The following is a 23,235-nucleotide window of genomic DNA, read 5'->3' on the forward strand; positions in this document are numbered from 1 at the left end:
CAGAGCTGCTACACGGTCTTCTGTACAGATCTTTTCCAGACACTATGCTTTAGTCTGTGCCACTAGATCTGATGCGGCAGTTGGCATTGTAGTTCTTTTCTATGTGTTGGTATTGATTCCGAAGCTCCCTCCTCCCTATCGAGATAATGCTCAGGAGTCACCTGAAATGGAGCACCCATAGGGACACTACTCGAAGAAGAAAGAGAGGTTACTCACCCTGTGCTGTAACTGTGGTTCTTCGAGATGTGTCCCTCCATGGGTGCTCCACTACCTGCCATTCTTTCCTCTGGTTCAGAGTTTCCTTCTGAGACTCAGTGGTGGAGAAAAAAATGAGCGTGGTTCGCACTCGCAGCCTGATATAACCTTGGGGCAGGGCATGAGATTGTCAGCGGGGTATGCATGGTTAAACAGACACTGCTAATGAACATCTCCAATCAAAGTGGTGTGGCGTGCACATGCACCTGAAGTGGAGCACCCATAGGAGTGCACATCTCGAAGAACCACAGTTATTGCACAGGGTGAGTAACCTCTTTCTCTCATGTTCTCTGATGGGTACAGAATTCCTGACAGGCCCACTTTTGTGCTTAACATGATAACTCCTGCATGGTGGTGGCTAAGCCCGACATCCTCAGAAAAGGAGCCTGGCAGAAGCAGTTTTTTATTGAAAGTAGCTCTGCAAGATTCACAGATAGTGAATTGGAACTTAGGTCTTCACTGAACAAGATTTGACACTTCCAAAACGTTCCTTCTTTTATTACAGAAGGTCCAATGTTTTCCAGCAGTCATTAGCCTCTTTTCACCTTCCTTAATGGCTTGAGGAAGATGAGCTAGATTTTTATGAACCAGAAGCAGAATCCTTTGTGACATCTACTGGGGTTTATTTTGAAGACTGGACCTAAGACACTAAGTATGTGGCCAGTACCATGAAAATTCAGTCTCTTGAAGAACTGTGGATTCATGCCGGGCTTTCCTTCCTGTCTGCTCTTGTGAAATAGACCCAATTTTGTGCCTTGAACTTCTGTGTGTGAGTACTTGTAGTTCCCAAGCATATATGGAATGTGCTATGAATGTAGGCAGCAATACAGCTATCCTTTATGATGGATTGTGTGCTAGTTTTTGATACTGTTTAATTTTGTTCTTTGCGTCTTTGAGGTGATGTCTTGTTCTATTTTGAGGTTACGAGGCATAGAGTTCAACATTACCAGATGAATTAAGCTGTCCTTTGTTCTCTGTCTCAGTTTAACAGACATATACCTAAAATAATTCTGAGCAACTGTAAATCTTCTTTAACATTGACTGTTATCAGTTCAACTGTCAGCATTTATCAGTTTTTCTTTACATAAAGCCTTTTGATGGTGATTGATGTCCTCAGGGTCTTCACTATTGCTACAGATTCTGTCTGGCCAGCTTGATTAGTTCAGAGCCTGCAATTCAGATGTTTATATTTTAGCATTGACCCATATATTCTGTAGGTCTCAGCTGCTGAATTCTCCATCAGACTTTCCACAGAATCCTCCATCAAGTAGTCCTCCATTACTGCAGAACTGTGCTCTAGAGTTGTCATAAATATAAAGGGAAGGGTAAACACTTTTAAATCCCTCCTGGCCAGAGGAAAAACCCTTTCACTTGTAAAGGGTTAAGAAGCTAAGACAGCCTCGCTGGCACCTGACCAAAATGACCAATGAGGAGACAAGATACTTTTAAAGCTGGAGGGGGACAGGGAACAAAGGGTTCTCTGTGTGTGTGTGTTGCTTTTGCTGGGACCAGAGCAGGAATGCAGGTTAGAACTCCTGTAAAAAGTCAGTAAGCAATCTAGTTAGATATGTGTTAGATTCTATTTTGTTTAAATGGCTGATAAAATAAGTTGTGCTGAATGGAATGTATATTCCTGGTTTTGTGTCTTTTTGTAACTTAAGGTTTTGCCTAGAGGGATTCTCTATGTTTTGAATCTGATTACCCTGTAAGGAATTTACCATCCTGATTTTACAGAGGTGATTCTTTTACTTTTTTGGTCATTAAAATTGTTCTTCTAAGAACCTGATTGCTTTTTTATTGTTCTTAAGATCCAAGGGTTTGGATCTGTGTTCACCTACGCAAATTGGTGAGGATTTTTATCAAGCCTTCCCCAGGAAAGGGGGTGTAGGGCTTGGGGGGGATATTTTGCGGAGGAAGATGTTTCCAAGTGGGCTCTTTCCCGGTTATATTTGTTAGACGCTTGTTGGTGGCAGCAATAAAGTCCAGGGACAAAAGGTAAAATAGTTTGTATCTTGGGGAAGTTTTAACCTAAGCTGGTAAAAATAAGCTTAGGGGGTTTTCCATGCAGATCCTCTCATCTGTACCCTAGAGTTCAGAGTGGGGAAGGAACCTTAACATGGTGGCAGAGTGGTGGGATTAACTTGAAATCATTTTGAGATCAGTTTGAGATTTTTTTTGAACCAGAAGCACAGATTTTAAAAAAGGACATTTTTTTTCCCTTTGGGCTGCTGGAAAGTAGGTTTTAAGCTGAAAGCAGTTAGAGGGTTTTTTTTGTTGTCTCTGCTTGGGGGCCAGAGCAGAGACAAAAGGGAATTGTCTTTTGTGAGCTGGAGTTTTCTCTACCTAAAGGCAGGGAAATTCACAAGTCTTCACAGACCTGAAGTTGCTTTTTAGCTAAGAGCAACTAGAGGGGTTTTCTGTCTATTTGCCTGGAGACAAAGGTGTTAGTTTTTTTTAGGATTTTTCTGTAGGCTGACAATCCCTATCAGAGAACATAGGTATGTGGTTACAGCACAACCTATATTTTTTGACCAGCCAAGTTTTTGTTTTTGTTTTGTTTTTTTCTTTCTAACTCTCGGGTGTAAAGTTCGTTAAAAACAGAGAGGCTAACATGACAGAAACCAAGGCACAACACAAATTGGAGTTAACCAGACTGGAGGCAGCGAAAGAGGCAGAAAAAGCCCTAGAGGCTGCCCACAGGAGAGCTATGGAGGCAAAGGACAAAGAAATGGCGGCAGTGAAAGAGGCAGAAAAAGCCCTAGAGGCTGCCCACAGGAGAGCTATGGAGGCAAGGGAAAAAGAACTGGAGGAGAAGGAAAAAGAGAGGAAGCATGCACTGGAGATGGAGAAGGTAAGGGCTGAGCGGAATCTACTGGATAACCCTAACAATCCTTCCCCAACAATCCACAAATGGGAGCAACTATGTCCACAGTATGATGAATCCAGTGATATTGCTGAATATTTTCTCACCTTTTGAGAGACTGTGCACTCTCCGTAAAATCCTGAAGCTCACAAGATGACCACTTGGTAGCAAAATTAACTGGAAGAGCTCTGATGTATTCAATAAGATGCCTATTGATTAGGCTTCTGACTATAATAAGTTCAAGGATTTAGTTTTAAAGCTATTTAAAATTACATGTGAAGCGTACAGAGTAAAATTTTGAACCCTTAAGAGAGGGTCTGGACTAAGTAATGTGGCTTATCTAAACCAGATGAAGGATCTGTTAGATAAATGGGTCCAAGGAAGGGGTGTCACTAGCTTTGACGGAATGTGTGATTTGATAGCTCAGGAGCAATGCCTGAATATGTCCAAGGAGGAAATAAAACAGTATTTATGGGATAAGGAAATGGACTCAGCAGAAAGTTTTGCTTCTTATGCTGATCGATATGAGCAGTCCCGGACCGCCAGAGAGGCGGGGCAAGCCAGAACAAAACGGATGGAGGGAGGAGAGAGGAACAACCCTGGTCGCAGTTGGAGCGGATACCAGAAGGGATACCCTCAGACCACACCCTACTACCGGGGCAGCCCAAGGCCCCAAATACACACGAAGGAATACTCCAGACACCTTATCGTCCTGCCACACTGTTCTCCAGCAACCCACCTCGTCCCAGTGACCCATCAGCTGGACGATGTTTTAAATGTAACGAGCCGGGGCATGTGAAGGCCAACTACCCCAAGAACCCCAACAGATTACAGTTCATTGCACCGGAATCACACCAGAGGTCCTCAGGCCCAGTTACCTCCCAGTTACCCTTGGAGCAGGGGGAAACTGTGAGTGTGGGCGGGAAGAAGGTCACCATGTGGAGGGACACTGGAGCACAAGTGTCGGCTATCCATGCTTCCTTAGTGGACCCCAATTTAATCGACCCAGAGATCCAAGTGACAATTCAACCCTTCTAGTCCAATTCTTTCAATTTGCTGACAGCCAAGTTGCCTGTCCAGTACAAGGGCTGGTCAGGAACCTGGACTTCTGCAATATATGATGATTATCCCATCCCCATGCTGTTGGGGGAAGACTTGGCCAATCATGTGAAGCTAGCCAAGAGGGTAGGAATGGTCAGCCGTAGCCAGGCTAAGCAAGCCATGACGCCTAGCTCTGTTCCGGAAACTTCTACCAGGACCCGGTCAAAGGTGATGGAACTGGACCCCATGCCAATGTCTGCAACAGCAGTAGTGGATCCAGTCCCAGAGACCCATACAGAGTCAGTCCCGGAACCGGTGGAACAACCAACACCAGACCCATTGCCAGCACTGAATCCAGTACTTGCAACCCCAACAGCAGAGGGCCCCACTGAACCTGAACCGGCAGCAGCCAATAACCCTACACAAGAGGCTCAGCCAGAGCCTGAACCCCAACATAGTGCACCAGCAGAGAGCGGTTCACAGTCAATGGAAACAGCCCCATCCCCTACATTGTTTCTAGCGGGACCAAGCCTAGGTCCACAATCCAATGAGGAACTGATGTCTCCAGCATCAAGGGAACAGTTCCAGACCAAACAGGAAGCAGATGAACACCTCCAGAGAGCTTGGACAGCGGCATGGAGCAATCCACTGCCTCTCAGCTCTCCTAATTGAACCAGGTTTGTTGGAGAAAGAGGACTTTTATACAAGGAAACTCTTTCTGGTGGACACCAGGAAGACTGGCATCCTCAGAGACAGTTGGTAGTTCCAACTAAGTACCGGGTCAAGCTCTTGAGCTTCGCCCATGATCATCCTAGTGGCCATGCTGCGGTGAACAGGACCAAAGACCATTTGGGGAGGTCATTCCACTGGGAGGGAATGGGCAAGGATGTTTCTACCTATATCCAGTCTTGTGAAGTATGCCAAAAAGTGGGAAAACCCCAAGACCAGGTGAAAGCCCTTTTCCAGCCACTCCCCATTATTGAAGTTCTATTTCAGTGAGTAGCTGTGGATATTCTGGGTCCTTTTCCGAAAAAGACACCCAGAGGAAAGCAGTACATACTGACTTTCATGGATTTTGCCACCCGATGGCCGGAAGCAGTAGCTCTAAGCAACACCAGGGCTAAAAGTGTGTGCCAGGCACTAGCAGACATTTTTGCCAGGTTAGGATGGCCCTCCGACACCCTCACAGATGCTGGAACTAATTTCCTGGCAGGAACTATGGAAAGCCTTTGGGAAGCTCATGGGGTAAATCACTTGGTTGCCACCCCTTACCGTCATCAAACAAATGGCCTGGTGGAGAAATTTAATGGGACTTTGGGGGCCATGATACATAAATTCGTAAATGAGCACTCCAATGATTGGGACCTAGTGTTGCAGCAGTTGCTCTTTGCCTACAGAGCTGTACCACATCCCAGTTTAGGGTTTTCACCATTTGAACTTGTATATGGCCACGAGGTTAAGGGGCCATTACAGTTGGTGAAGCAGCAATGGGAGGGGTTTACACCTTCCCCAGGAACTAACATTCTGGACTTTGTAACCAACCTACAAAACACTCTCCGAACCTCTTTAGCCCTTGCTAAAGAAAACCTAAAGGATGCTCAAAAAGAGCAAAAAGCCTGGTATGATAAACATGCCAGAGAGCCTTCCTTCAAAGTAGGGGACCAGGTTATGGTCTTAAAGGCGGTCCAGGCTCATAAAATGGAAGCATCGTGGGAAGGGCCATTCATGGTCCAGGAGCACCTGGGAGCTGTTAGTTGTCTCATAGCATTCCCCACCTCCAACTGAAAGCCTAAGGTATACCATATTAATTCTTTAAAGCCCTTTTATTCCAGAGAATTAAAGGTTTGTCAGTTTACAGCCCAGGGAGGAGATGATGCTGAGTGGCCTGAAAGTGTCTACTATGAAGGGAAAAGTGCTGGTGGCATGGAAGAGGTGAACCTCTCCATGACCCTTGGGCATATGCAACGACAGCAGATCAAGGAGCTGTGCACTAGCTACGCGCCAATGTTCTCAGCTACCCCAGGACTGACTGAGCAGGGATACCACTCCATTGACACAGGTAATGCTCACCCAATTAGGGTCCAACCTTACTGGGTGTCTCCTCAAGCTAAAACTGTTATAGAACGGGAGATCCAGGATATGCTACAGATGGGTTTAATCCGCCCCTCTGGCAGTGCATGGGCATCTCCAGTGGTTCTAGTTCCCAAACCAGATGGAGAGATACGTTTTTGCGTGGACTACCGTAAGCTAAATGCTGTAACTTGCCCAGACAACTATCCAATGCCACGCACAGATGAACTATTAGAGAAACTGGGACGGGCCCAGTTCATCCCTACCTTGGACTTAACCAAGGGGTATTGGCAGGTACTGCTAGATGAATCCGCCAAGGAAGGGTCAGCCTTCACCACACATGGCGGGCTGTATGAATGTAATGTACTCCCTTTCGGGCTGTGGAATGCACCCGCCACCTTCCAAAGACTTGTAGATGGTCTCCTAGTGGGGTTAGGAGAATATGCAGTCGCCTACCTTGACGATGTGGCCATATTTTCGGATTCCTGGGCAGAACACCTGGAACATCTACAAAAAGTCTTCGAGCGCATAAGGGAGGCAGGACTAACTGTTTAGGCCTATTTGACACTTCTTAGCCTTAACAGAGTGACTTACCTAGGACACCAGGTGGGTCAAGGAACCATCAACCTCCTACAGGCCAAAGTTGATGCTATCCAAAAGTGGCCTGTCCCAAAGTCAAAGAAACAGGTCCAATCCTTCTTAGGCTTGGCCAGATATTACAGGCGATTTGTACCGTAATACAGCCAAATCGCCGCCCCACTGACAGACCTAACCAAAAAGAAACAGCCAAATGTCATTCAGTGGACCAAAGAGTGCCAGAAGGCCTTTAACCAGCTTAAAGTGACACTCATGTCTGACCCTGTGCTAAGGGCCCCAGACTTTGACAAACCGTTCCTAGTAACCACAGATGTGTCCGAGCGTGGTGTGGGAGCAGTTTTAGTGCAGGAAGGACCGGATCAAGAATTCCACCCTGTAGTGTTTCTCAGCAAAAAACTGTCTGAGAGGGAAAGCAACTGGTCAGTCAGTGGAAAAGAATGTTACGCCATTGTCCACGCTCTGGAAAAGCTACGCCCATACATTTGGGGACGGCGTTTCCACCTGCAAACCGAGCATGCTGCGCTACAGTGGCTTCATACCGCCATGGGAAATAACAAAAAACTTATTCGGTGGAGTTTAGCTCTCCAAGATTTTGATTTCGACATCCAACACATCTCAGGAGCATCTAACAAGGTGGCTGATGCACTCTCCTGTGAAAGTTTCCCAGAATCAACGGGTTAAAATCGTCCTTGAGATGTGGAAAATATTGTTAGTCTCTATGTACTTGGTAGTATATTTAGAGGTGCATGTGTCTTATTAACTCTGTTTTCTCCTAGAGCTCCACGAAGAAATCATAGCCAGCGTTCCACCCTATCTGTGATTTGGGGGGCATGTCATAAGTATAAAGGGAAGGAACCTATGAGGGATAGATTAAAAAAACAGTCCAAGCTTATACTCTTGTCAAGGTTCCTTGCCAGCGTTTCACCCTATCAAATCACAGATAGGGTGTTTAACCTTCCCTTTATATTTATGACACACACACCCCAAATCACAGACAGGGTGAAACGCTGGCAAGGAACCTTGACCAGAGTATAAGCTTGGACTGTTTTTTTTAATCTATCCCTCATGATTGCGAAGATAACCTGGAAAGTGTTAACCAAATGTAAATCTGTGCACTGCTGTCTTCCTGAGCCCTGGCCTACTCTACAGAATTACTTCAATATAACCAGGTTGCTCAGGGGTGTGAATAATCTGCATCGCTGAGTGACGTTATACCAAACTAAGCTCCAGGGTAGGCAATGCTAAATTGGTGGGAGAGCTTGCTCCTGTCATTTAGAGTGCCTTAACTAAAGCGCTACAGCATTCGAGAAACGATTGGTGTAGCTGCGCCAATGCAGCATTTTAGGTGTAAACCTGCCCTGAGTCTGCAGATACGTTTGATAACATGTGTGGTGTGTGAACAGGTCCATTTATCTCAATTGAGTGTTAACTCTGAAACCCCTGCAAATGGCTTATTAAATGTCAGCAAAGTGTTTGAGTGTCAGGTGTAAAGGCCTGCAGCCGTGCCTGCTCAGTACAACTGACACCCTAATGAGCTAGCGAGGCGGACCACCAAGACTGATTGGCTGAGAAAGTTAGCAGGCCAGTTGTTTAAACTCAACAGCAGCAATAGCTTCCTGGCTGCTCAGCGTATATGCTCGTGGACTTTCTGCCTCCCTGTGCTCATCTCTCTCAAGCCTTGCTTCTGCTCTGCTTGCTCCTCCACAGCTTCAGCCCAGATTCTGCCCTGCACCCAGCCTTATTCCCATCCTGTCCCACACTTGTTCCTGCCTCAGAACCAGCCTGTTCCTGCCTTCCCTGATTTCTGGTTCTGACCCTCAGCCCTGATTCCGGATTCTGGCTCTAGTATTCGGACTCTGACTCCAGTTCTGACCTTCAGCCCTGCTCTGGCTCTGGCATTTGAACTCTGACCACTAGGCCTGATTGCCTGTGACCTGGTCTCCTGACAGTTTGAGCAGTCCAAAGAACTAAGCAGAGGGGAACTACGCTGACAAGGGGTCCAGACCAGTGGTTAGTATGGATCCCTCCCCGGCCAATCTTTCCCTGCTGGATATAGGGTTGCTTGGCAGGCTGAGGTTGCTGCCCAGCCGGCACAGAATGCAACACTGAACAGGCAGTCAGAATTTCCCCCGACTTGCCCCCTTTACCCCTCCCCCCCCCGCTTCATGTGAGCTGAAGATTCCCCTGCCTGGTAATCACGGCACATTTCAGGGGTTTTAACCATTGGCCCTGATTCCCATTCCAACCACTAGGCATGACCACCTACAACCCGGGCTCCTGACACACACTGCTTGTCATTTTTCCAGAAACACGTGAGTGATGTGCTTATCTTACAAAAGTCTCCCATACCTCTACAGGTGCCGAGTTCCAACTGACCCTGCCCCAGTTGCCAAAACTTAGTTTCCTTCCTCAGCCCTCTCCAGGGACAACATGTGTGTTATAGTGATTCTTTGTTTCACATTCTTTGGATGTGTTATAGTGATTCTTTGTTTCAATCATTTCAAAGCTGGTCCTGAGGAAGAGCTCTGTGTAGCTCGAAAGCTTGTCTCGCTCACCAACAGAAGTTGGTCCAATCTGCTACTTTGCTAGTAGATAGATAATTTCGAAATGGTACTATATACCCGAGGAAGAGCTCTAATTTGAAAGCTTGTCTTTCTTACCAACAAAAGTTGGTCCAATAAAAGATATTATCTCAACCACCTTGTCTTTCTAATATCCTGGGACCAGCTACAACAACACTGCATATAACAATGATGTTTATGAGTCAACTCAAGTGCTGTGGTTTGGGAGATGGAGATCATTTAGGTTTGGAACTCCAAATGATTCTTAATATAGGCACTGTCTGATTCATTTAACACCCCCTTTCAACTTTTATTTGAAGCAAATTTATTGTTCTTCAGAACACCTGCATTGTAATGTACTGTCATGACATGCACTTCAAGAAATAATAAGGAAAGTGTGTGTGTAACTTGCTGGTACTATAATAATTGTACATGGTTTTTGTCTTTCTTTTTTAGCACTGCAAAATACAACATAATCACATTCCTGCCAAGGTTTCTTTATTCCCAGTTCAGAAGAGCTGCTAATGCATTTTTTCTTTTTATTGCATTACTTCAGGTAAGCTCAACTTAAAAAAAAATCTGAATTTCAAAACATTCAAGTGCTAATACATTCCATAGTTTATTATTATAGCTATTTGAATGTTTTACAAAAATTCCATGTGTCCATCGAGTTAAATCATGTGATATGGCTTTAATGAATTAAGAATAAAATGTCAGTGAAATACTGGATATTTTTACATCTCGTTTTGCAACTGTCTTATGTATAGAAAATATTTCCTTACTTGGAATTTTTATTTCTCATCATGCAGGGCCTCCTCCAGTGGCCTGAACTTAAATCCTGGGCTAACAGATCTTTTCTCATTGTAGAAGTCCTCCATTATGAAAAAATAAATATTTCTGACAAAGAAACTAATATTTTGGGTTTACCAAACTGAATTTGATCAGGACTAAGGTTCATCCTTTACAAAATGTGCCAGAAGATCTTTGATCACAAATGGACAGGGCCTCAGTTTGAAGTCTTTTCTAGAAGACTGCACTTCCATCTCAAATACTGGCCAATTAGCAGAGTACTGATTGAGAGGAAAACATACAACCTTACTGAATCACCAGGACAGCTTCTTGTAGAAAGGATCTTCAGGAAGTGATCAGCTCTGATCCATCGTAGCTTAAGATGTGACACCATTGCAGTCAAAGATATTGATGCGTATCAAAACCAAGTTATTAATTTTAAATAGACATTTATTTTTTAAAATTTGAGATTCTCATGTGACATTTCCACATAGGTGACTCTGACATTAACTAGTATCAGTACCAATTACTGTGCCAAGTGCAGCAGAGTGATATTTAACTCTTCCATTACTTAACTGTTGAACTCTGATTGGCTTAGAAAGGAGACTATTTATATGTTTCATCCACCTGAAGTCCATGTTATTGAGAAGTGCTTTTTTTTAAAAAAGGACACAATACTTTTGAACTGCGTTGATTTAAAATATTTCACATTTGTTTTAAGTTTATAATGTAAAGGCAGACCATATAGTTGGTGTGATACATTATGTGTGCCATACCTAATGACTGAAGTTTGAACTGTGGACAGAAATAGTGACAGTTACATTTATATTTAACATTTCTAAATTCACCTAAATCAGTGTTGTTGTATATTAATTAGTCAATATATACAATTAACAAAAGAGGAAAGCTCTCCTCATCTTAGTGATATTGGCTGCATTTTGTACCATAACACTAGTCACATGGCACGTCTATTCACTCTCACACCTTTTGAGTAATGGTCTCAAGTTGCAGTGGGGGAGGTTTAGGTTGGATATTAGGAAAAACTTTTTCACTAGGAGGGTGATGAAGCACTGGAATGGGTTACCTAGAGAGGTGGTGGAATCCCCTTCCTTAGAGGTTTTTAAGGTCAGGTTTGACAAAGCCTTGGCTGGAATGATTTAGTTGGGGATTGGTCCTGCTTTTAGCAGGGGGTTGGACTAGATGACCTCCTGAAGTCCCTTCCAACCTTGCTATTCTGTGATTCTATGAGTGATTGTCAAATATTCAGATGAATGTGGATGACTAGAGTTATCAGTGTTTGCCATAGAACTAAGCAGCTCCTCTCTCTGCGGTTACTGTAGCACACACAATAGTTCTTTGTGAACATTAGATCATCCAGCTATACTCATGTGTGCACATTCAGTATAGCATAGGCTATTTGCGTCTCAATTTTGTGTTTTTTTTTTTTGTTTGTTTTTTGTAGTCTTGCAACCAAAGGTATTACTGAGGATGTAGGACTTGCCTTTTTCTGGTATAAATGAACATTTTAAATATGAAACTTCTTAGCAGGAGAAATCTCTATTGAAAATCTGAAATTCTGTTAATTAGGAAACGCTAATAAAAGAAACAAGTACAAAACATCTACTGCAATTTAAGACTATAAAAGAAGAATGTAAAGAACTAGGAACACACAGTAAAAAATCTGATTTTGATTTTTTTAATACATGATTTTTACCCCCCCCCGAATACAGTGCTTTGTAAAATGCAGTCCTCCTTTGCCCAACTTACATCTAACTCCAAAGAAAATATTGAATAGATTCTACTGGTCATGGGACAGTTGAACTTTAGATCCCCATTCTTGAAAACACTGAAGCATATGCATAACTTCACTCATGAGAATAATTCCTGTGGATACTTTTAAAAATTTAACCACTCATGTGCTTTATTCTGCCATGTCTTTTGGGTCTGTATGATAGTCATTACATGGAAAACTGTCAACACTACATTACAAAAGTATTAAACTATCCCTTATATTAAACAAAAGCGCTTTACTGAGACACTGGAAAGCTCAGTGTTCTTCCCCAGACTTGGTGTTGAAATCAGATTTAGCATCAGCCCTTGTGGGTGGGAAGATGGAGGGGAATGCTTCAAAATATCTCACCATAAATTCCTATATATTTATGCCTACATTTTATAATTCAATTGCCCAAATAGAAACATTTTTCATGTTAATTACATGTTGCATCCGATTTTATGAGAACAGGTATAAGTGTAATGAATTAGGGAGATTGAAAATAATAAGCAATTATAGGCTCGGTAGTAAGAAGGACTAAAACGTGCAGATGAAGAAAATGGAATTGTACATGAATCTGAATAAAGTGGCATTCTTTTGCATTACTAAGTTCTGTTTATTATAATCAAACTTCACTTTGACCTACAAGTGTAAAAAACATTTTTCTTTTTTTTTTAATAGCAAATTCCAGATGTGTCACCAACAGGTCGTTATACAACATTGGTTCCTTTGTTATTTATTTTAGCTGTAGCCGCAGTCAAAGAGATTATAGAAGATCTTGTAAGTATTTAATACAATTATTTCCTAAATAAATAACCTGTCATATTTATGCATCTCTAAAATTAAAAATAGTTGAATATATCTACATTCTCGAGTTACACAGCATTTAGTGCTTGGTATGAGGAGATTCTCCTAAACCCTAAAAATATGTAAAATCTCTTGCTTTAAACAACAGTTGAAAACCTTGAACAATGGTGGAGATAGTTTATGAAAATATATATGATACTGGGAGGTGATATGCATGTGGTAAATTGTACAGGAGTGTGATAAATGTATTGCTATTGCATACCAGTTCATTTTATCACATGCCTATAACCCTATTACCTGCCTCTAATCCATCTCCTCAGGACTTATTCTAACTTTCTAAACAGCTTCAAATAGCATATTTGTATCATCTTCCTAGAGAAATATTTACTTCTACCTCTAGATATAGAATCCTTTCTCCTGAAAATTACTTCTGAAGTCTGGCTTTCAAGTCCAATATCTCATGTCCTTTCAGGGCTAAAAATGAGAACTTTATTCGATCATAAAGAAGAAATCCCCAGCTTTTCTAGTGTGTTCCAAACCGCTTTTTATCAATATAATTGCATCCACACTAGGGGAGTTGCACCAGTGTCGTGAGATCTTTGCAAAATCAATGTGCAGACAAGCCCCAAATTTCCTTCAGTAGTAAAAGAAGTTGGTAGTGGCTCCTTCTACCCCTGAGGGAAGTCTGCTGGTGGTAGCTGAAAGCTCCTCTTTTCTCCCCTTTTGGGGTGAGATCAGTGTCGGTGGGATTGGGTGTGACATGGTAAGAAACTACAGTGTAAGAGGAGCTGCAGAGTGAGCCTGGTGAGAACTGTATGTTGAGTTCCAGTCTGTCTCAATTCTTAGCATAGGGCCATCCTAGGTCAGTACTTTAAGCTTGGAATTCTTGTGGTGAGGAGGGAGAGGGAAGATCCCTCCCCATGATCCCTTTTTATTGTTTGTCTGCTACAGTACAAGGACGCAGAATTTTACATCTTTCTTTGAGGTAGCTTTTGCATATTCCTACAAATAGAATGTGTACCCAGAGCTAAGATTCTAAGGGGCTAAGCAATCCCAAGCAGCCTCACTTCTCTTTCCTTTCCACAGCTAGCTATAGGTATATGGGTCTTCACTTTATACACAAAGAGTTTTGTCTTTGTCTTTGTCTTTGAAAAATGTTCTGTTAACTGGTTAGAGGAGTTATAGTTCATACATGTTAGATGCATTTTTAGATAATAGTTAATACATATTTAGTTACATTTTAGATAGATAACTTTGCATAGCTTTTGTGCCGTTGTGCAGTTTTGATTCCAGACAATCTCCATGCAGCTCTAGGGCAATCATCCCCCCTCCCCAAAAAGACTGATTTTAGTTGGTGTATTTTATGCCATTGTATTTTTCCATAGCCAGATACACAATCTCGTAACCCTCTGATCCATCGTCAGGGTAAGGTACTGTTCTGTCTAACATGGTGAAATCAAAAAGCCAAAGTCTTTGGTGGCCTCATGCTCCATCTGTGCTAGAGGCCATCTTGGTTCCAGGAAAGTTCTGGTTAAGTGGGTTCACATCAGTTTGCAGTAGATTGGTTTTGCTCTTCTGTTGCCTCAATCATAAGATTAAGAGGAAGTAGGAGTGTTGTTGTGGACTGGAGGTCTCAGTTCTAGCTTCCCTGAGTCTGAGGGTGCTTCCAGATCTTCCAGCAATGCTCATTCCTTAGGATTCCATGAGGTTCTCACCACATTGTGGATGCTGGGATTTCTTAGTGCCCAAATGCCTCCATATTTCACATTGTGCCCATTCTTCATTAAAAGGATCCAGTAAAAGCCATGCTTCAGATCTGGAGTATGTACCTGAGTCTTTTTATTTGGAGTCTTGGTTTCAGAGGCTGTCCTTGGTGCCATCTGAAAATGGCTTGGAGGCTCACCTGGTCAGTTCTTTTGTCTTAGGGGTTTTATGTTCCTCATCTGGCTTCTTTTCAGGACCTTTCAGGCTCCCTGAAGTACAGCTATGCAGATTCATTTTTGTTCTTTGTATAACTTGTAGATTATGCCACCATATTGACAGGGACCTCCTCAGTTTCTTATTGTGATGAAGAAAATAATGAAAGTATGGACTATTCCACCCATCATTCCTCTTTTGCGACCCTTACAAAGAGACTTTTTGGGGATGGAGACTGGCTAATTGACTGGGAATTTCTGGAAGAGGAGGAAGGCATCAGACCTCTGTCTCATCCTGCTCCGCTCCAGGGACTTCGTCCTTTGCCAGGGGATCCCAAAGGTCACTGCTTCATCGTGAAGTCCAGGTCTCAACACACCAGCGGGGACACCTGGTCATAACTGCCACACCATCAGAGACTTCAGTCAGGGACACACAGTATCTTGCTTTGTTACTCTTTCCATTGTGTGTTCCTTTCTGCCCCACTGTTTTTCTTTGTGTTCTCTCTCTTTCCCTCTCTCTCTTCTGTCTATCTGATCCTAAGGTTAGCTGTACCACACAGGACCAGCACCAAGAGTTGAGACAGCCCTTCCAGCTCTACCCAGCTCTGCCCAGCCTAAGAGGGACCAATAAAGGAGAAGGACTAGACCAACCCGATTACGTTCCATGATCCAGAGCACTGCTGCTGTGGTTGACCTGCCCACCCAGAGCACCTGTCTGTGACTGACCTGCCTCCTGGAATCTCAAGAACTTCAGCAAAAACTGTATTTTCTCCACCTTTACTATCCTGTCTCTTCTTCCACTCATGCCTGTCTGTTTTTCAAAAGTAAGAGAAGTAACCATCTTTCACATCTTGGAAATGAGCCACAAAACTAATCCCTCCCTGCTAAGAATTTTTTTCCAACTCAAATAAAGGACTCCCATTTTAAGAGATGATATGTTTTGGTTAATTTTGTCTTATTTAATTGGGTTAAGTTTGTTATTTAATTTTAGTTTTAAACTGCTTCATAACTTTTTGTAGTTATGTTCCTTTCTTTTCCATATTTTAGTTAACAAATTCCGAAATTTTGGGAAGAATTTCTTAGTGTGTTTGCCATGAAACTAACAAACCAAGGTCTCTGTATACCAAACCCTGAACCTTGTTTAAAGATGGACAATTTCAGAGTTGTGCTAACACCTTTGACTCTTTGGGCCCATGTGTTCCATCTAAATTAATGCAATAGGGCCCCGTAATGAACCCATGGTAACCTCTTTCCTATTTCATCTCTCCATGAAGGCAGCATTCTTGGTAACTGTCACCTCGGCTGGAAAAATCAGTGCGTCCTTACACCATATTCTGTAAGGACAAAGTCACACTTAAGCATCATCCTAAATTCTTGCTTGCTTAAGGTGGTTTTGGATTTTAATTTTAACCAATTCATATACCTGCTAGTTTTCTTCCTGAGACATCACTCACTGCAGCCAAAATGAAACGACACACCTTGGATGTGGTGAGAGCTTTATATTTTTATCTGGACGGAGTAGAGCCATTTAGAACATCCCACAGATGGTTCATACTTTTTGCAGAAGGAGTTAGGAGCCTGTTTTCACCCAGAGATTATCCAAGTGGCTTTCAGACTGGATCAGGACCTAGGGTGCACACAGTCTCAGAGCTTCCCTTGCAAATGTTCCAATATCTGATCCAACATCCAAGATCTGCTGCGAGTTCCGCCCTAGGACTCTTAAAGAAAGGGAGTAGCGGCTTAAGGTGATCCTCATGGAGGCAGCTGTATGCCCCCATTCGGACCCAGGCTCAGGGGACCCAGCTCATAGTGGTTCCTCATCGACGTGGAGTGCCCCGGCACCATCATTGAGTTTGGTGCTGAGAAAGGATGCTCGGCACTGGCACAGCACGTCCCTAGGCCCAGTGGAGAGCAGGCACCGGTCTCACTCGCTGGTGCCTCAGAAGAAAAAGAAGCCGGACAGTCGGTCACCTCTGGCTAAATCTAAGGAAGTGAGACCCCAAGCGAGCCACAGATCGAGATCCGCCCCATTAGGGCTGTGTCGACCCCTGCCCAAGAAAGGCAGTTGAGTCTGGGCCCCCCATGTTCACTGGTCCCTACGGGCCAGCAGCTGCCACTTCTTTCAATGCTGGAAGCTTTCGATGTTCCTCGGGATCTGCTGCACCTTACGGCACCGTTCTTGCCCCCTAGGAGGGAGGAACCGCTGGTGATCCCATCCCACCCCCAGGTGCAGTCAAGAGGGAAGTTGGCAATGCTGTCCAGGCATTCCCCCCTCCATGTCCTTTGGCACCGGCCCACTCAGACAGAGAGCCTAATCACTCTCCAAGATCTTGATGCTTGATGCACTGACGCTCGGCTCCTCCATGGTCTTCAGTCTCAGAGTCTGACTCTTACCGCTCTCGGAGGAGTAGGAGCTGACGATTGAGTTCAAGGCAAGAGCTCCAGGTGTGGCCACCGCAGTGGCAGAATCCACCACAGTGGCCATTCTGGACCTCCTGGGCCTTTCACCAGAGCCAGGGAGGGATCCAAGGGCATCACTTCTCAGCATCTTCGGTGGCCTCAGCCACATTTGTCTCGCTGTCAACCATGCAGCTCACCTCCGCGCCTACTCACACGCCAGTGCCATTGGCTGAGTACCATCGCTAGCGCCAGCTTTGACATCGGCGACTCTTTCGATCTCGGCACTGAGGACGACCTTGGTACTGACAGCAGCACAGACAATGGCCCCTCCACCTTCGTTGGCTCAGGCAGCTGGTTCAGTACTGGCTCCACCGGCAGCACCATCAATGTCTCCAGTGCCTGTACCAACGCTGAGTTTGGCGTTGACAGCCCCGGTGATGATGGGCGCTCCGTTGGCACCGACGTTCCCCCGAGAGTTGCAGACCCCTTGGGAGCTGATGGCAGGGAGCAGCTACTGCTTATAGGGGCTTGCTCCTCGTTTTCTCTGGACAAGGCATTGGCAGATACAGCCATAACCCCAGCGCTTGAGGGCAGCAGGGTGCTACAAAAGTTGTTGCAAAGGGCTGCTCAGGGTCTGGGCATTAAGTCTGAGGAAGTGGTCGAGGAGGCTGATCCCATGGTGGGTATCCTCGCCCCCTCAGGACCTTCTCTTATTGCCCTACCACTTATTAAGACTATTGTGGATACCACCAAGACGCTGTGGCAGACCCCAGGTTCCTTGCCACCCGCTGCCAAGCACAATGAGAGGCATTATTTCATGCCCTCCAATGGGTATGAACATTTGTACTCCCACCGACCTCCCGACTCTCTTGTCATGGACGCAGCTAATCAGCATGAGCGGCAGGGTTTCCAGGGGCTCTCCCCTAAAAACAGGAAGGCTAAGCGACTTGACCTTGTTGGGAGAAAGGTCTACTTTACAGGGGGTCTCCAGCTCCATATTTTGAACCATCAAGCCATTGTCAGCAGGTACTCTTATAACACCTGTGCGGCAGTGGCCAAATTTGTGGAGCTCCTCCCTTCAGACTCCTGAGCCAAGTTCTTGGCCTTGGTGGAGGAGGGAAAGCTAGTCTCCCAGGCTTCCTTCCAGGCTGTGTTGGACGGTGCTGATGCCGCAACTAGGGTCACGGCTAGTGGGGTGGCAATGAGAAGGGGTTCCTGATTCCAAGTCTTGGGGCTCCCTTATGAGGTCCAACAGACCATTCAGGACCTCCCATTTGAGGATGTGACTCTTTTTTCTCTGAAAAGGCAGACAAGAGGCTGCATAGCCTGAAAGACTCACAAGCCACCCTCAGGTCTTTGGGCCTGCACACTTCTGCCACACAGCGGAAACACTTTAGGCCACAGCCCCCTCAGAGGTTCTATCAGCAGAACCCCCAGGACGGTTCTCAGAGGAGGAACAGGAGTGGCAGGAAAAGACAATGCCCGTCCTCAGGCCAGGGCTCTGGCCAACCCAAACCACTTTCCGGCCCCAGACCATCCTTTTGACGGCGCGGTCAAGGATGGCGCTCAAGAACAAAAGTTGGATCTACCCTTCCTTACCTTTTCCTCCTGACTGTTCCCTGTCTTCCATGCATGGTCCTATATCACTTCGGACCGCTGGGTGCTCTGCACTGTAGAGAGGGGATACTCCATCCAATTCTGTGCCCTCCTGCCCTTCCACCCTCCTTCCCCGTCCCTCTTCAGGGACCCTTCTCAAGAACAGCTTTTTATCCAGGAGGTGCAGTCGCTCCTATCTCTAGGGCCAGTGGAGGAGGTATTTCAGGAGCACGGGGGCGAGGGCTTTTATTCCCTAATATCAAAAGCCAAAGGCCACCTCAGGCCTGTCTTGGACCAGTGAGAACTCAACAAGTTCATGAAGAAACTCAGGTTCCACATGGTCTCTTTGGCCTTCATCATCCCCTCACTGGATCCAGCAGACTGGTATGCCGCCCTCAACCTGAAGGACACATATTTTCATATTGCAGTCACTCAGCCCCCTGAGGTTTGTGGTCAACAGTACCCACTACCAATTTAATGACCTTCCATTCGGCCTGTCAGCAGCACCTTGAGTCTTCACCCAGTGCATGGCCATCATCGCTGTGTTCTTGTGCAGGCACCAGGTACAGGTTTTTCTGTACCTTGAAGACTGGCTGATCAGAGGCTGCTCCCAGGACCCAAGTGTAAGCTCAGATCAGATTCATTAGAGCCACCTTCGACAACCTGGGTCTCCTTCTAAATGAAGCAAAATCGACTCTGTCCCCTGTCCAGAGGATAGCGTTATAGGGGCAGTACTGAACTCGGCCCAAGCTAGGGCATACCTGCTGGAAGCAAGGTTTCAGGCCCTGAACGATATCATTTGAGGCCTCAAACAGTTTCCCACCATCACAGCCAGAAATTTCTTGAAGCTTCTCAGACACGTGGCTGCCTGTACCTGTGTGGTGCAACATGCCAGACTCAGGCTTCGACCTCCTTAGTTGTGGCTCACGTCAGTGTATCGCCCAGCCCGGGACAGCTTGGACTGGATCGTGACCATCCCTTCCCGGTCTTCAACTCCCTCCTGTGATAGCTAGACCCTCAGGAGGTATGCTCAGGGGTCCCCTTCGCCATTCCTCAGCCGTCTCTGTCGCTAGTGACAGACGCATCAGACTTAGACTGGGGAGGACATCTGGGAGACCGCAGGACTCAAGGTCTCTGGACTCAGGTGGACCTGGGTCTCCACATCGATGTCAGAGAGCTCAAAGTGGTGCGCCTAGCATGCCAGGCATACGTGTATCAGTCATGATGGACAATACAACAGCAGTGTTCTATATCAACAAACGGGGTGTAGGCTCCTCTCCCCTGTGCCAGGAAGCCCTCATGTTGTGGGAATTCTCTGTAGAACATTCAATACACTTGCAAGCATCGTACCTCCCCGGGGTACAGAACAAGCTGGTGGACCACCTCAGCAGGTCATTTCACAGCCATAAGTGGTCCCTTTGCCTGGACGTCACAACTTCAATCTTCCAAAGGTGGGGCTTTCCACAGATAGACCTATTCGCCACGTGACAAAACAGGAAGTGCCAGCAGTTCTGCTACCTCCAAAATCACAGCCCAGGCTCCAGTGTGGACACATTCCTCCTCCATTCTCTCCTATACACCTTTCTGCCCCTACTGCTAATTCACAAGGTACTCCTCAAGATCCGGAGAGAATGAGCTCAGGTCATATTAATACACCAGCCTGGCCCCATCAGCAATGATACACATCTCTCCTAGACATGTCCGTGTGAGCCCCGATCATCTTGCCACTCTTCCCAGATCTTCTGAGACAAAATCATGGTCGTCTTTAACATCCTAACCTCGAGATGCTTCACCTCACGGTGTGGAAGCTCCATGGTTGAACCCAATGGAGCTTTCCTGTTCAGACCAGGTTAGACAGGCCCTCCTTGGCAGCAGAAAACCCTCTATGAGAGCCACATACCTTGCCAAGTGGAAGAGATTTTCAATCTGGTTGGCGCAGCGCCGTTTGTCCCCAATGCTAGCCTCAGTGCCGCTTATTCTGGACTACCTCCTCCATCTGAACCAGCAGGTGCTTTTGTTGTCATCAATAAGAGTGCACTTAGCTGCCATTTCGGCCTTCTATCTGGGCGGCGAGGGCTGCTCTGTGTTTGCTAACCCTATGGTCAGCCGGTTCTTAAAAGGGCTCAACCCAAACATCCGTCAGCCTGTCTGTGCCTGGGACCTCAACCTGGTCCTTTCTAGGCTCATGGGACCCTCCTTTGAACCATTAGCGACATGCTTCCTGCTCAATCTCTCTTACAAGGTGGTGTTCCTTAGCCAGGAGGGTGTCTGAGCTCAGGGCTCTAAAATCAGAGCCTCCCTACACCGTGTTCTATAAGGACAAGGTTCAGCTCAGGCCTCATCCTGCTTTCCTCCCGAAGGTTGTGTCGCAGTTTCACATCAACCAGGACATCTTTTTCCCGGTATTCTACCGTAAGCCTCATTCCAGCAGTAGGGAGCAGAGGCTCCACTATCTGGATGTCCGCAGGGCACTAGCCTTTTACATCGAGAGAACTAAATGTTCAGAAAATCGGTCCAGTTATTTGTGTCAGTATCGGACGGAATGAGAGGTCAGCCTATATCATCACAATGCATCTCATCATGGATAGTATCCTATATTCGTGCGTGCTACAACCTGGCAGGTATTCCTGCACCTCCAATTGCTGCGCCCTCCATCAGGGCGCAGGCTTCATCAACAGCATTCTTGGCTCAGGTTCTCACTCAGGAAATCTGCAGGGCGGCGACGTGGTCCTCCATCCATACTTTTGTCACGCACTGTGCGATTACCCAGCAGGCCAGAGACGATGTGGCCTTTGGCTGAGCAGTGCTGCAATCAGTGGAAGACTCTGACCCCACCACCTAAACTTGGGCTTGTGAGTCACCTGATTGGAATCGATATGAACAAGTATTTGAAGCAGAAAAACGGTTACTGACCTTCTCGTAACTGTTGTTCTTCGAGATGCGTTGTTCATGTCCACTCCAATACCCACCTTCCTTCCTTCCCCTCTGTTGGAGTAGCCGGCAAGAAGGAACTGAGGTCGTGGCAGGTTGGCAGGGCTCTATATTGAGCGCCATGAAGGCGCGACTTCAGGGACGGACTGACACTATGGATGCTGCTAGGGGAAAAATCTTCTGGCTACCGTGCACGTGTGCATGCACACACCTGATTGGAATGGACATGAACACCACATCTCGAAGAACAACAGTTAAGAGAGTGTGAGTAACCATTTTTTCTTCGAGATGTGGTGTTTTACACAGATTCCTCAACCTGCCCTGCATCCCTGTTAATTGGATTCCCACTTTTCAGGATTCTTAATAGTGAAGGATCTGAGTAGTGGTTGCAGCCTCCTGCCCCTTATAACCCTCGGCTATGGTTGCCAAGAGAACATCAGGGGCTAGTCAGAGTTACAACAGATACTGCTAGTCAGAAAGGATCTGACACACATGGGGCGTATATGCACCAAGAGTGGAATATGTGTTGATAGCACATCTTGAAGAACCAGTTACTGTAGGGTAAGTAACCTTTCTTTTTGGACTAATTACTGTACCTTGTCATTGATCAAAGTGCATTGTGCATCATCTCAACCATCCTCCATTAGGAGATTCCTTCAGTGGTTGGTTAATGTCTGTCAGAGAACCTGTCGCAAAATGGGATCTCAATTTATTTCTGTCGTGACCAGGACATGGGCAGTCTGACCTAGTGGTCAAAGCAGGAGTCAGGAGGCAGGCCAGGTCAGATAGCAGGAGGTCAGAGTCCAAGACAGGTCAGAGGGCAAACTGAGAGTTGAGCATGAGGAAGCAGGCAGGATCAGGTTACCAGGACATTAGAGGGAGGAGACATACTTGAAAGTAGAACCATGGATGGATAACTAGAGTCAGGCTGGGTCAGGACACCAGAAAGTGAAACGAGGGGAACAGGAACAGGAAGCACGACACACACAGTCCAGAGCAGGGAGGATCCCACTTGCATGGACAATTTCCTGTTCCTGTGCTGGGTTTATATGGGAGCCATGGGCCAGTCAAGATCCCCAGCATCCTGCCAGTCAGGTTCTAGAACTGGATTCCTCTATCGGGTTTCAGCTTCTGCCCTAGCAACGGTGAGCAGGTTGGAGCTTTTTTTAGCTCCTTTTGTGGATCCAACTACAAGACTTGCAGACCCTGATAAGTGCTTACAAAGATTATGGCTGGACCTTTTGAACCTCTGGGAGAGCACTGTATTCAACGTGTTAGAGATGGCATTTTTAATCACACTACATCTACAAGAAGAGTGAATGAATTGCAGATTTTGATAGATGTGTCTGCCTTCACTGTATTCCACAGAGAGAAAAGTTGTCCTGTGTCCTGATCCAAAATTTTTGCCTAAAATAATGTGAGTTCTGCCTAAACTAATCTATTTGGCTATGCCTACACTGTCCTGCAGTTTGGACGATGAGGGTGTGAATAGCAGTGCACACCAAAGTGCTGCGCTATAATTCCCTCATGTGGATGCTGCAGGTGCAAACTAAAAGGTTCATAGTTCTCATTAATATAGTCCTGTTTGAAAAAGACTACATTAATGTGAACTAGGAACCAATTTGGTCATGGCCACAG

The 23,235-nt window shown here is 45.6% G+C and overlaps 1 protein-coding gene across 3 annotated transcripts in view; it reads left to right on the forward strand.

The window, feature by feature from the left end:
- Window positions 1-23,235, forward strand: part of ATP8A1 (ATPase phospholipid transporting 8A1) — a 250,687-nt gene that overhangs the window by 20,259 nt on the left and 207,193 nt on the right. For all 3 annotated transcript variants that reach the window (XM_074951493.1, XM_074951492.1, XM_074951494.1), the window contains exons 3-4: window positions 9,844-9,943; window positions 12,629-12,727. In XM_074951493.1, coding sequence (XP_074807594.1) covers window positions 9,844-9,943; window positions 12,629-12,727 — 199 coding nt within the window. The remainder of the gene's footprint in view (window positions 1-9,843; window positions 9,944-12,628; window positions 12,728-23,235) is intronic.

The sequence above is a fragment of the Natator depressus genome, chromosome 4 (genome assembly GCF_965152275.1).
Source record: "Natator depressus isolate rNatDep1 chromosome 4, rNatDep2.hap1, whole genome shotgun sequence".
NCBI lineage: Eukaryota > Metazoa > Chordata > Testudines > Cheloniidae > Natator > Natator depressus.